Source organism: Gigantopelta aegis, unplaced genomic scaffold (assembly GCF_016097555.1).
Source record: "Gigantopelta aegis isolate Gae_Host unplaced genomic scaffold, Gae_host_genome ctg830_pilon_pilon:::debris, whole genome shotgun sequence".
NCBI classification, from domain to species: domain Eukaryota; kingdom Metazoa; phylum Mollusca; class Gastropoda; order Neomphalida; family Peltospiridae; genus Gigantopelta; species Gigantopelta aegis.
The window spans coordinates 183,415-196,002 of NW_024536441.1; the positions used below are offsets into that span (position 1 = coordinate 183,415).

At 34.9% G+C, this 12,588-nt stretch overlaps 1 protein-coding gene and 1 long non-coding RNA gene across 2 annotated transcripts in view; one reads left to right on the plus strand and one right to left on the minus strand.

The window, feature by feature from the left end:
* Nucleotides 1–451: 451 nt before the first annotated feature.
* The window catches only part of LOC121367015, a gene marked incomplete at its 3' end in the record, with an annotated part of 124,665 nt that continues 112,528 nt past the window's right edge, over nucleotides 452–12,588 (plus strand). Inside the window, exon 1 of the mRNA XM_041491219.1 lies at nucleotides 452–546. Within this exon, the coding sequence (XP_041347153.1) occupies nucleotides 468–546 (79 nt within the window). The remainder of the gene's footprint in view (nucleotides 547–12,588) is intronic.
* Nucleotides 7,757–11,242, minus strand: LOC121367016. The gene is made up of 3 exons (XR_005957287.1): nucleotides 11,048–11,242; nucleotides 9,030–9,080; nucleotides 7,757–7,840 (listed from the first exon to the last, which is right to left on the minus strand). It is a non-coding gene; the product is annotated as an uncharacterized LOC121367016 (long non-coding RNA).

Consider the following 12,588-nt stretch of genomic DNA (forward strand, 5'->3'; position numbering starts at 1 on the left):
AAATATATATATTTTGTATTATTTGCTATGTATATAGCCGGCCCTCAGTTGCCAAGTCTCTATACACGGCGATCGTTTATATAAAATCCAAAAATACATTATACGGTTGTCGTATATATAGCCTCATCACTACGAGTCTGTTTTTTCGTATTTTTCATGTCTCATCACAAGAATAGTTCCAAATTTAAAAAAATAAGCGTATCATGGAATTCCCTCGATCGTAGTTCAATTAAAATATTTTGGATCATACAATAACTAGGTTTGGTATTCCAAATGAATGTAAGTTTCATTTATAATGCATATTTAGAGAAAGAAGGCCCACTAAATCCGTGATTGAGCTCCTTTAATTGATAATGAGAACGACGCTTATCAGGTTTATTACGGTAGTGATCGTTAACATTATCGACAATAGGAATTCATTTGGTACATTGGAACCTGTAAGTTACGAAAGGATAGCTTTCCGGAATATGGCGTCAATGTTTGTGGTGTTAAGTGGGTGGAATTTATTTGTTGTAACGTTTCTATTGAACACTGATGTTTGCCAAGGTTAGTCCATTTATAGTATAGTTAATTTGATTGTAATTTTTATGTTTAGTAATCAGTGTTTCTGCCAGAATGATTTTTTGGGGGATATGCTCGGTATGGCACTCAGCGGTTGCTAAACGAAGTACTACAGTCTACAACCGTGTCCGGTGTATCGGCGCACTTGGTATTTTGCTTGTCATGTTCTCGGTGTTTTTAACGAATTAAAGTTCAATTCCTTTTTCAATGGTTAATCAAGTATCAACATATTTGTTTAGGGTGCAATTAATTTTTTTTATTTATAATTATCAATAATTATATCATAAGTTCAAAATAAATCATTCACCTGTTTTCGTGTATCGTACCGTCATACAATTTCGATCGATATATGTTTTCGATACTTTGTTTATAACTGCATGTAGCGCGAGATTATGCGAGATATTACGTCACTATCAGCCTGAACATGAACAACGAAGTGTCTTTTTTCCTCACAATATTAAAAATGCTTCAAGTCAAGCTGCCAACTATATGTTTTAATTATAATACCATAAATAGTGTGCATGTCACATGATGTGTGCATTTATCGGTTTTTCGTAATGCAATATTTTGGTACTAATGAAATGCCTCACAGCGAAATCCAGGTATTACAAATCCCTGCAAAGTTATCGTCTGCAACACCGACATCTGACCTGCCAAAGTTAGAGGATATATACTACGTGATCATTACACTAAACAATAAAATTTATGGAAGGCTGGTTGGGTTACCTCTTATGTCATTCACACCAAAGTTCTTTTAGATAATTTCTGCTGGGGGCATGTTTACATACATGTACATTTACATTTACTATAAACAAAGGTGGTTTAATAGTGGAATTAGATTTTTTGAAAATATATAGTTCTGTATCTCTGTTTGAGTACTTAAGTTGACAATCTGAATTTTAGTGTCGTTGATACGTATAACAAAAGGATTAGACATTAGCCTATGACGAAAACATAATGTAAATATGTTTTCAGTGAACACTGTCTATTGGTCTGAAGATTATTCAATATTTTTTTACGAGTTACAAACATTTTGTGATTTTATTTTCAAAAGAAGATTTTGATGTAAATTATTGCACGGAGTATAGACCCTTCACTGCCATAACAAGGACAAAAATAGACAGCCAATGAAAGTATCGAAAACATATGACGTTTGTAAAAATATAGCGGTAACACCTGTACGACTTAGCAGCTAGTGTTTATGGACGAAAACTTGGCGTACATGGGAAATTATCACTTTTTTTCACAATAAACTAATGTGACTTGAGAAAGGTAAAATATTATTGTATGTACGAAGTATTGTTTTTATTATATCTTAATTTTTTGCTTATCGTATCGAAAACATATGATGCCAGGATATATAAACGCGAAGTAGGTCAGCCTTATTGATATTAAAATGATAAAACTAGTCTAAAACACCTTTCCCGCATTTTTTAAATTATAGTAAACAGTATAAATGTAATTATTTTTGTTCGGTTATTTTTATTTAAACTGAAAAGGAAAACACAGAGAAATGCAAACAAAACGAAAGTTTTACACCTTAATTGACAGTCATTTCAGTTCACAATTGTCACATTGTTATAAAAAATAAAAGCGAAATAAGATCCACGTGCGTGCACAATCTACCTTAGCCCGAGTATTCTGACTGTAAGAGAGCTAGACGGACATTTGGACATAAATACGCTCTCATTACAGTCCGAGACCAAGCTATGTATTTTTTTTGCAATTCCCGACAACCAAAAAGTTGGCAAAGATTTCCGCTCTAATATCACAACAATCCTATGTTTGACGTTAAATACTTTTACATCGATCATTTTCGAGTTAATTGATTAAAAAAAAATCCACATATTAATCAGTAATACATGTACTATTCTGTAGTCGTTATGTAAATCACATTGGTCGAGTGGTGAACGTTTTATTTTATAGTTTGCACAGGGCTACATTCATCAGCGTTAGCCCAAGATGGCGACGCTTTCCAGAACCATGTTTTTTTACCACGTCATCACATGACGTCATTACATGTTATGAATTGTGTACGGCTAAACAACGAACAGTGAAGTGACCTAAAACTCGCATTACCAAACAATACACACACTACAGAAAGAAACCCGACAGCACCCACATTCAGCTAAGCTTCGGCAAACTCCGGACAGCAGAATTCTAAGTTCGCCGACCTATATCGTGACATTGCGTCACATTATTGCCCACTCAGCCATTCCGTCTACTAGGCGGAATCGCCCAGTGGGCGATCACGTGATCTACGTCATGAAATAGGTCACCGAGCTTTGTAATTCTTGCGACGGAGTGTCACGAAGCGTAGCTGAATGTGGGTGCTGTCGGATTACTTTCTATAGTATGTGTATTAGTGATTAATATGTGGATTTTTTTTAATCAGTTAACTCGAAAATGATTGATATAAAGGTATTTGATGTCAAACATAGGATTGTTGTGGTATTAGAGCGGAAATCTTTGCCAACTTTTTGGTTGTCGGTAATTGCCAAAAAAATACATAGCTTGGTCTCTTGACTGTAATGAGAGCGTATTTATGTCCAAATGACCATCTAGCTCTCTTACAGTCAGAGTACTTGGGCTAAATCTACCCAAGAAAAATAAAATCCATGTAGGCATCTTAGCCATGCATGACAATGAACATGTATGCATCTGCAGTACTGTGCCACTCAAGAAAACGATTCCGAAACTGATCATGAGATGGGTCATGTGTGATCGTTAATTTTTATAGTAATATTTTTAACAAGACAAAACAAATAAGTACTAAAATAATTCTGGGACAAAGGTGTAGCGTTTAGGGCTAAAAGTGAGGTCATGGGCGGTCTATAAATAGCAGGGTCAACAATCCACATCTACTGCGCCGAATCACTGGAGATGCAAATCGTTTCAGATACAAGGGGGTGCCTATATTTATGCACCATTTAAAAATGTTTATTTACTACAGACATAAAACAATTTGTAGTGTATTTCAGATTATGCACTGCTTCATTGGTGAGAGTCACATTTTATTAAGTATTTCACAGTGTTCACATAGAAAATGGTCCTTGAATGCTTAGGTGCGCCGATACACCGGACAGCACTGTACTAGGCATTGGAACTAACAGAGTAGGAGTTGGGGGTTTATCGAGAGCTACAGACACTCAGTAATGAGGGCACGCGGTGGGGGGGTGGGGGGGGGGGTGGGCTTTATGGGCCGAAGTATGTTACCACAGAAGTGTGCAATGTAGTCCACTTGTAATGCATATAGTTGGTGAAATTGTTGGCCCAAGAATAGAACAAGTATGACTTTCGGGTTAAGAAACATTTCAGATTGTTAATGCACATGTCTTGCAAAAGCTTGTGTTTCAAACTACGTTACATCACATGATGTATTCTATTTCTCTGTTTCTAGACAAAACAGTGGCAAGTTGTGTCAGAGGTGTGTCAGAAAGAAACAGTCTCACTCTGACCACTCTAGTTGCTTCAGGTTCAGACAATTTGTTGTCTCATCTTACTAAAGTCCAAACCAAATTGTTAAAAACTACGATAAATTGCTCTCCTACCTTTATTTTTCGTTAGATTTTACCCACATTTTGTCCAGACATAAATCTTGAAAAACCATTACAATAATTAACAGATTCCACATACTAGATGATAACCATGTCACCTATATCGACTTCGCTGATATCACATAGGGCAAAAAACATGTAATTTTGTGCCGGCTGCCATTTTGACTTTTTATGGAATAATCTCCAAGAGGGGTGAAAGGATATCATTTAATGTAACAACGTCTTAACATGTTATGATATAACATATCAATATTTATGGCTCTACACTTCTGACAATATTTGCTTTTACCTAAATATTAATATCACTAGTACGGTAATATAAGGCTTAAATTACATATGTATTTGTTGATTCAGATATTTGTTTATGTAATTAATGTATATTTATGTTATTGTTACAGCAGATAAATGTATATTCGGGTGTTATGCAAATAAATTATTCTTATTTTTATTCTTATAAAAACAAAGGTGATGACGTCATATTAATGTTTTTATTAGTATTTTTTGTTTGTTTAAAGATACCACTAGAGATCATTGATTTTATATTAATTATGTCACATACTTTGGAGGCTTTCACCCCTCTTGAAGAGTATTCCATAAAAAAACAAAGTGGCAAACGGCAGAAAACTGCCCTATGCTATCTCGGCAAAGTCGATACTGGCGACATCGTTACAGTCTCGTATGTGGAATCTGTGTCACTGTAATGGGTTTTTTCACAACTTGTGTCTGGACAAAAGTTGGGGGAAATATAACGGTAATTAAAGGTAGGAGAGTAATTTATCGTAGTTGTTAACAATTTGGTTCGGACTTTAGGTTACGTCTTAAAGTGATCATATCAGTAGCGAAAAATCATATCAGGAGCAAAGGCTACACTTATAATAACTACATAAAGCATGTTTGTCCAACAATTAAATGCACTGCTTTATTCAATGGGACTTAGGGTTCACAAAACGTAAACATTTATTTTATTATCACTTTGACCGTCTAACGTCATCTGCAAATTGAAGTATGTGCATGACACAGCAGAAATAAAGTAACATTGCAACGTTCAACCAGCTGTTTTTTGTTAAACGTTTGCAAACCTATTTTGACTGGTTCCCGAAATGGTCATTCGGTTTAATGTGTAGCGTAAAAATCTGTCTTCCAAGACAAGAGTTAGCGACAAACCGCTGGCTAAACTTACTCCTGGAAAAAAAAACCCTGTCCCATCTGCGCAGGCGCAACAGACTAAGCAGTAAACCAGCCCCAAGTTCAGCCAGCAAACGTTTCGCTAACGTTCGCGAAGTATTTGATTGGTTCCCAATGTGACCATTTGGTTTACTGTGAAGCGCACAATTCAGTCTAGCATTTGCCAATAGTACTGCACACGGGTCAATCGTCAGTTTTACTGCGTGTGGAAATAGTAGAATAGTATTGATTTTTTTTTTTAACTTCGCAGAAAATCGTAATTCCGTTTCACAATGGGAATTCCGTCCATATTCCGCGATCGAGAAAAATCACTGGGTCTAGTGTGCTCGTGAATCAATTTTTTTTTTTTTTTTTTTTTAAAGTCACACACTGATGACAGTCGGTTTTGTTGGAAAAAAAGCGATTCGGAATTTCCTTATCTTGTTTCTGTCGCTTGAACAAAGAGTCTATTGACTGCTGCTTTGGCTGCTTTCTCTTCTGATTCTTCTCGCAATCCATGATAATGATAATCATGTGGAGTGATCCCACATTTCTATCCTTGAATGTGATTGGTCAGTGCAGGAATAAGCGATATCCAAGCGTTCCATGTACAGTGTAAGTGTGCACTAATCACTACAGCAATGAGCAGTTATGGACGCTTTATACGTGTGAAACTCGAAGTTTTCCTGAAGAAATTAACCCATAGAAGCCGCGCTATCCATTCAGACAAGAACCCAAAAATTATGAACTGGCCCTTACCGAAATGACTTATATTTTTCACTTATAAGTGAAGTATAAGTCGTTAATACTTTTCAAGTATAAATGACTTATAAGTAAACGATTAGGATTTTGTATGCAAATTAGGTATCACTTATACAAAGTATAAGTGACATATAGGTGAAGTGTTAACTATATATATAAGTGAAGTGTAAGTCATTCGCTTATATTTAACAGAAGTGTTAGATATATATAAGTGACTTATAAGTGAAGTATAAGTGTAACAGAAACTGCTGTATAAGTGAAATAAATGTGAGTTATAAGTGATTCACCAATATTTAACAGAAACTGTTGTGTAAGTGAAGTATAGGTGAAATATAAGTGAAGTATAAGCGATTCACTAATTCTTAACAGAAACTGCTGTGTAAGTGAAGTATAGGTGAAATATAAGTGAAGTATAAGCGATTCACTAATACTTAACAGAAACTGCTGTATAAGTGAAGTATAGGTGAAATATAAGTGAAGTATAAGCGATTCACTAATACTTAACAGAAACTGCTGTATAAGTGAAGTATAGGTGAAATATAAGTGAAGTATAAGCGATTCACTAATACTTAACAGAAACTGCTGTATAAGTGAAGTATAGGTGAAATATAAGCGATTCACTAATACTTAACAGAAACTGCTGTATAAGTGAAGTATAGGTGAAATATAAGTCAAGTATAAGCGATTCACTAATACTTAACGAAAACTGCTGTATAAGTGAAGTATAGGTGAAATATAAGTGAAGTATAAGTGATTCACCGATATTTACATAACATTACTGTATAAGTGAAATATAAGTGATTCACCGATATTTTACAAAAAACACTATAAGTGAAGTATAATTAGTGAAATACAAGTGATTCACCAATATTTGAGAGATACTGCTGTATAAGTGAATATCTATCAACGGCAGTGGTATGTTCTGTCCTGTCCAAGGAAAGATCATATTTATAAAAGATGATTTGCTGCTTTTGAAACATGTAGAGAGCTTCCTCTGAAAACTATGGGTCAGAATTAATTATCAATTTAATTTTTTACATCCAGTAGTCAGTGATGAACTAATCATTAAACAAATGAAAATAGGCAGCAATCTGTCCTTGGAGGCCACATTTCAATATTCTCGGGCAATTGCTGTATTAATGCCACCGCTTACACACCCTATCTGTAAACTACATGTAGCTGTCCACAAAACATAAAAAATTGAAGCACAATAGTCTTAACAAACAAAGTGATGTTTCATTCTGACTCACTTATATCTACCGGCCTCGGTGGCGTCGTGGTAGGCCATCAGTCTACAGGCTGGTGGGTACTGGGTTCGATCCCAGTCGAGGCATGGGATTTTTAATCCAGATACCGACTCCAAACCCTGAGTGAGTGCTCCGCAAGGCTTAATGGGTAGGTGTAAACCACTTGCACCGACCAGTGATCCATAACTGGTTCAACAAAGGCCATAGTTTGTGCTATCTGCCTGTGGGAAGCGCAAATAAAAGATCCCTTGCTGATAATCGGAAGAGTAGCCCATGTAGTGGCGACAGCGGGTTTCCTCTCAAAATCTGTGTGGTCCTTAACCATATGTCTGACGCCATATAACCGTAAATAAAATGCGTTGAGTGCGTCGTTAAATAAAACTTTTCTTTCTTTCTTTTTTTCACTAATATATCTGCAAACAAATATTTTATAAATAATATATATATTTATTTCCAACTGTTAGATTGGATTCTCTCACATCCATTTTCCTCAGTTATGTCCTGTGCAGTGTCATCTTGATATATGTCATCCAACATTCAGATGGGATTCTGAAAAACAAATGTAGTCTGGATATATCTGCTATGTAATTAGCTATTGTTTATTATTAATGTAAACATTTAGTTCTTTCTGTTAGTTTTAAAAAGACTACCCTAGAGAATCATAGCCTACCAAGTTTCAGGTGTGGGGAATCAAAACTTCGAGAAAACAAACTAATTTTCAAGTTTACTTTTTTACCTGGTATCAATCAAATCTCAAGGATAAAACAGACTTTGAAATATTCAATGTTGACCTTTAATTTTAATTATGAAGAAAAGATAAAGTGTTGGACTGGGAGGGAAATAATGAAATTAAAAAAAAAAAATACATGCATTTGTCTACATGTATTAGTTTGTACATGTATACTACAATGTACATCATAGAACTGCATGCAACTCCTTTCCAGCTATAGGGGTAAAGCGCTCGATTGATGCATGGTTGACCCATGATTGATCCCTGTCGATGGGCCCTTAATTAGGGCTTTTCTTGTTCCAGCCAGTGCACGACTGGTATATCGAAGGCTGTGGTATGTGCTATTCTGTCTGTGGGATAGTGCATATAAAAGATCCCTTGCTACTAATGGAAAATTGTAGCAGGTTTCTTCTCGCTTAATTAATGATTAATTAATCATCGGCTATTGGATGTCAAACATTTGGTAATTCTGACTCGTAGTCATCAGAGGAAACCTGCTACAGCTTTTCTAATGCAGCAAGGGGTCTTTTATATGCACTTTACCACAGACAGGAAAGCACATACCACAGTCTTTGTCCAGTTGTGGTGCACTGGTTAGAACGAGAAAAAGCCCTGCATGCTTGTCAGTGACCATACATGTGATGTCAGATGCTGTTCAAATGTAAACTGGAAGTTACTTTTTTTATTATTAAAATGTTTAATTCAAGATGCTCACTTGAATATGGGCAGACAAGGAAGAATTGAAAAAAACAACAACATTCTAATGTTAAGGAAAGTGTAAAAGTTATTATACTGAAATAGATGTTTTAAAAATTACCAACCAACTGTCATGCAGAGATTGCATTTCCTACTAACCTGATAACACATGTTAAAGTTAATTTTCAAGTGATCTGGTATAATCAAACATTTTTGAATAATTATGTATAATGGCTTGTGACATTGAACGACCACCTCTTATGCATCAAGTCATGCATCTTAAAACAAGATTATTGTTTGCTAAATACATACCAGTCACAAATATTTCCATAATATGATGACCAGAATGCGCTGACGATTTTTCTGGAAAAAAAAAATATATATATATATATAACTTGTGTTTCTTGTAATCAAAGTAAATGTCCATTTCATCCTCATGCAAACCAATTCATCCCCAAAGGTATGTCAATATCCTATCCAAGAATTTTCCTCTGTCAGTTTAAGAGTTTTATAGGGTTTTTTCAAAAGAGAAGACAAGTGTTTTGAAAAGAAATTAACTGGCATGGGGCGAAAAGGCTTGATACCACACCCCAAACAAAGTAATATGAAACAATTTTTATAATATTTATAAATACAAATGCAACCAAAGATGTGTTGTACATATTTGGGGGCATCCATACCGACAGTTGGGGGTGAAGTGAACAGAGTAAACAAGTAACACAAAATACAATGGTATAAATATTTTAATTTTATATATATTCTCAGCAAACAATAAGTATGCATCGATCGGCAATTGTTGCACGATTTCATATGTATTTCATCTTGGTAAATGCTATCCTGTTGTGGGATGGTGCATAGATAAAAATACATTGCTACTAATTAATTTTTAGCAGGTTCCCTCTCAAAAATTATATGTCAAAATTACCTGTTTGACATCCAATAGCCAATGATTAATAAATCAATGTGCTCTAGTGATGTCTTTAAACAAAACAAACTTACTTTTTGTATAGACAATGAATCCATGACGTTTTGCCCCCAGTTTGACCTGTTCGCCCCATGTACCAGTTCGCCCCCAACTGTTTGCTTGTTCACCCCAACTATTTGTCAGTTCGCCCCCAAATTACTGTATTGTTTCTTTAGAGGCATGTTAAACCGTGTGTGTGTGTGTGTGTTTCTTTTCTTAGAGGGGAGGGATTGTCGTCTTTCCACGATTTGGTTGGATCCTGATTCAGTGCGGGCACATTTGACATAATCACCCGTTTAATTAATTAATTAATGTATACATATAAATCTTTATGGGGGTGAACTGGTACCTTATTGGGGAGAACTGGTTAAGCACGCGAGGGTGAACTGACATCCGATTTGGGGGCGAAACGTCTGGTACCCTAAACAATTGAGGTTTATTGTAGCCCAAACCAAATTTTACTTTCAAATAATTAATTTTGTATGTACAAAAAAAAATATGAATGCATAACGCGACCCCAAACCTGATCACCAGAAAGGATTATGAAATATACACATTATGTTGATTAAAATTATAAAACAAAATGTTTTATAAGCTTAAAAAAAAGATCAATTAATAACTATCTCTAACCTTACATTAATTCTAACAAATATTTAAAACATTTGTGTTGGGGGGGGGGGGGGGGGGGGTGGGGGGGGGGGGGGGGGGGGAATATAAGGAAGACTTGCCAAACAACTAATTACCTAAGCCAAAATCATTTTTATTACCTAACATAATATTATGGGAGGGGGCGAACCCGCTAATAGTTATGGGTGAACTGACTGGGGGCGAACTGGTTTGGGAACGAAACATATGGTACCCCAAAACAATATATATTACTAAGTAAAATGAAAAATGACTGCTACTTGTGATACTTTAAATAAATTAAACCAATTAAAACTAAATTAATTTGTAAACAAAGACTGCTGACCTATCAGAGTACGTGAAACTGGTCATGTGTCCTAAATCGCCCCAAAAAAGCATTACTATAGTTGTAAAAATCTGTACCCATCGGTGAAATAACAAACAAAATTCTGTAATAAATGCATCAATTTGGCATCTTAAAATATTTATTTTGCATTTAAATGTATTATTTATGATGTCAACGTGATCTATGTGTATTTAAATTGCCCCCGAAAAATATGCCTTGATCGGCCATTTTGGAAATTTTCTGTCATGACCCAATGTTGCATCATGTAGAACACGTTACATTCGTTCGATTGTCATCAAACATCACACAATATATTAGAACAAATACAGTTAAAGATGTCAACTTATATATTAAAGGTGTCTAGAATAAGTAAGAAAATAGTAAAATCATGTTTACCTTTTTTCCCTTCCAAACGTGACGAAAATAGTAGGACATCCGAAACTTGACCGAAGTTCTTCATTTTCCGCCATAGCCAAGTATTCAGTAATAAACTGTGATTGTTTCTGCTCAATCAAAATGATCTCAAATCCAATTCATATTGCAAAATACACAATGTTTTGTCATTATTTATTATTAAATTTATTTTGGCAAACTGCAAGTGGCGCGTTTTTTCCTGTTATCTCTAAGCCAATCAAATCCCAGGTATGACTGTTCAGGAACCGACCAATCATATTATCGCTTTTAACCTTCGTTCGTCTTTTAAGACGACACAGACTTATAATAATAATATTAATTATTATTATTATCATAATTATGTACTAATCTAGCGCCTTTGTGGCCTTCTGTCTATTAAGCATTATAAATGATTACTCTGCATATAATGAAATAAACAATGTAATAACAAAACACAACGTAATTATTATCCAGATTCCAATTAATTGAATTATAAATAAATAGAATTTAAACTACAGATTCCTGAGTAAAGATTTCACTAAACATTTTCAAGAGCCAGTGTTATGCATAATTTTATACTGTCTTTATTATATTATAAATGAAAGTAATTACGTTTGCAAATACATTTTAAAACAGACTTACGCTGACCGATCTATTCGGATTATGTATGCGACATAACACAGGTCCGTACGCAGGATGGTGTGGTGGTGGTGGTGGGGGGGGGGGGGGGGGGAGGTGCGATGAGTGCGTATGGCATCACCATTTTTTATTTATTTTATTTTTTTAATACCAAAGCTCATATTTTTTCTAGCGAATATAGATAACGTTACCTAAAGGTGTGGGTTTTTTTATTTTTTGGTGATGATCCCATCACGAAGAATTCGCCCCCCCCCCCCCCCCCCCCAAAAAAAAAAAGAAGAAAAAAAAAATCTTGCCTATGGATTGTAGTTTCTATAAATGGATTTGTGAGGACCAGGGATGGGAGTGATACACCAGCTTACTTTATTTTTCTTCCTTGTGATTTAACAAAAAGACTAACATTTTTATTATTTAATATGTGTGTGAAAATTCAGATTAAAAAACCCAAAACAAAATCAATCTTAATAAATAATAGACCAAAAGTAATGATACCTGAAAGGAAGGGGGGGAGGGGGGCACAATCTGTTATAGTAATATCAATTCATTTTAATTTGGTTTTTGTGCCTATTTTCACACAATCTGGTAAAAAAAAACCCAAAGTGGTGGTGGGTGGGTGTGAGATGTACATCATGGCTAGCTGGAACAACAGCACCGACAGCAACTGCCATATGTATGTGTGTGTCTGTATTATTATAATAACAACAAATTAACAATAATTATGATTTTTTTAAAAACAATTTTTATTGACTTTATTTTTTTTAAATTATTTATTTTATTATTTAATTGAAATTATAATTATATTATTATTTAGCAGCAATATATATATATATAGGTAACCGTAACGACGATGGTGACGCAGCCACACAAACAGAAGAAGGCGCCGTCACTAACGAAGACGGCTCACG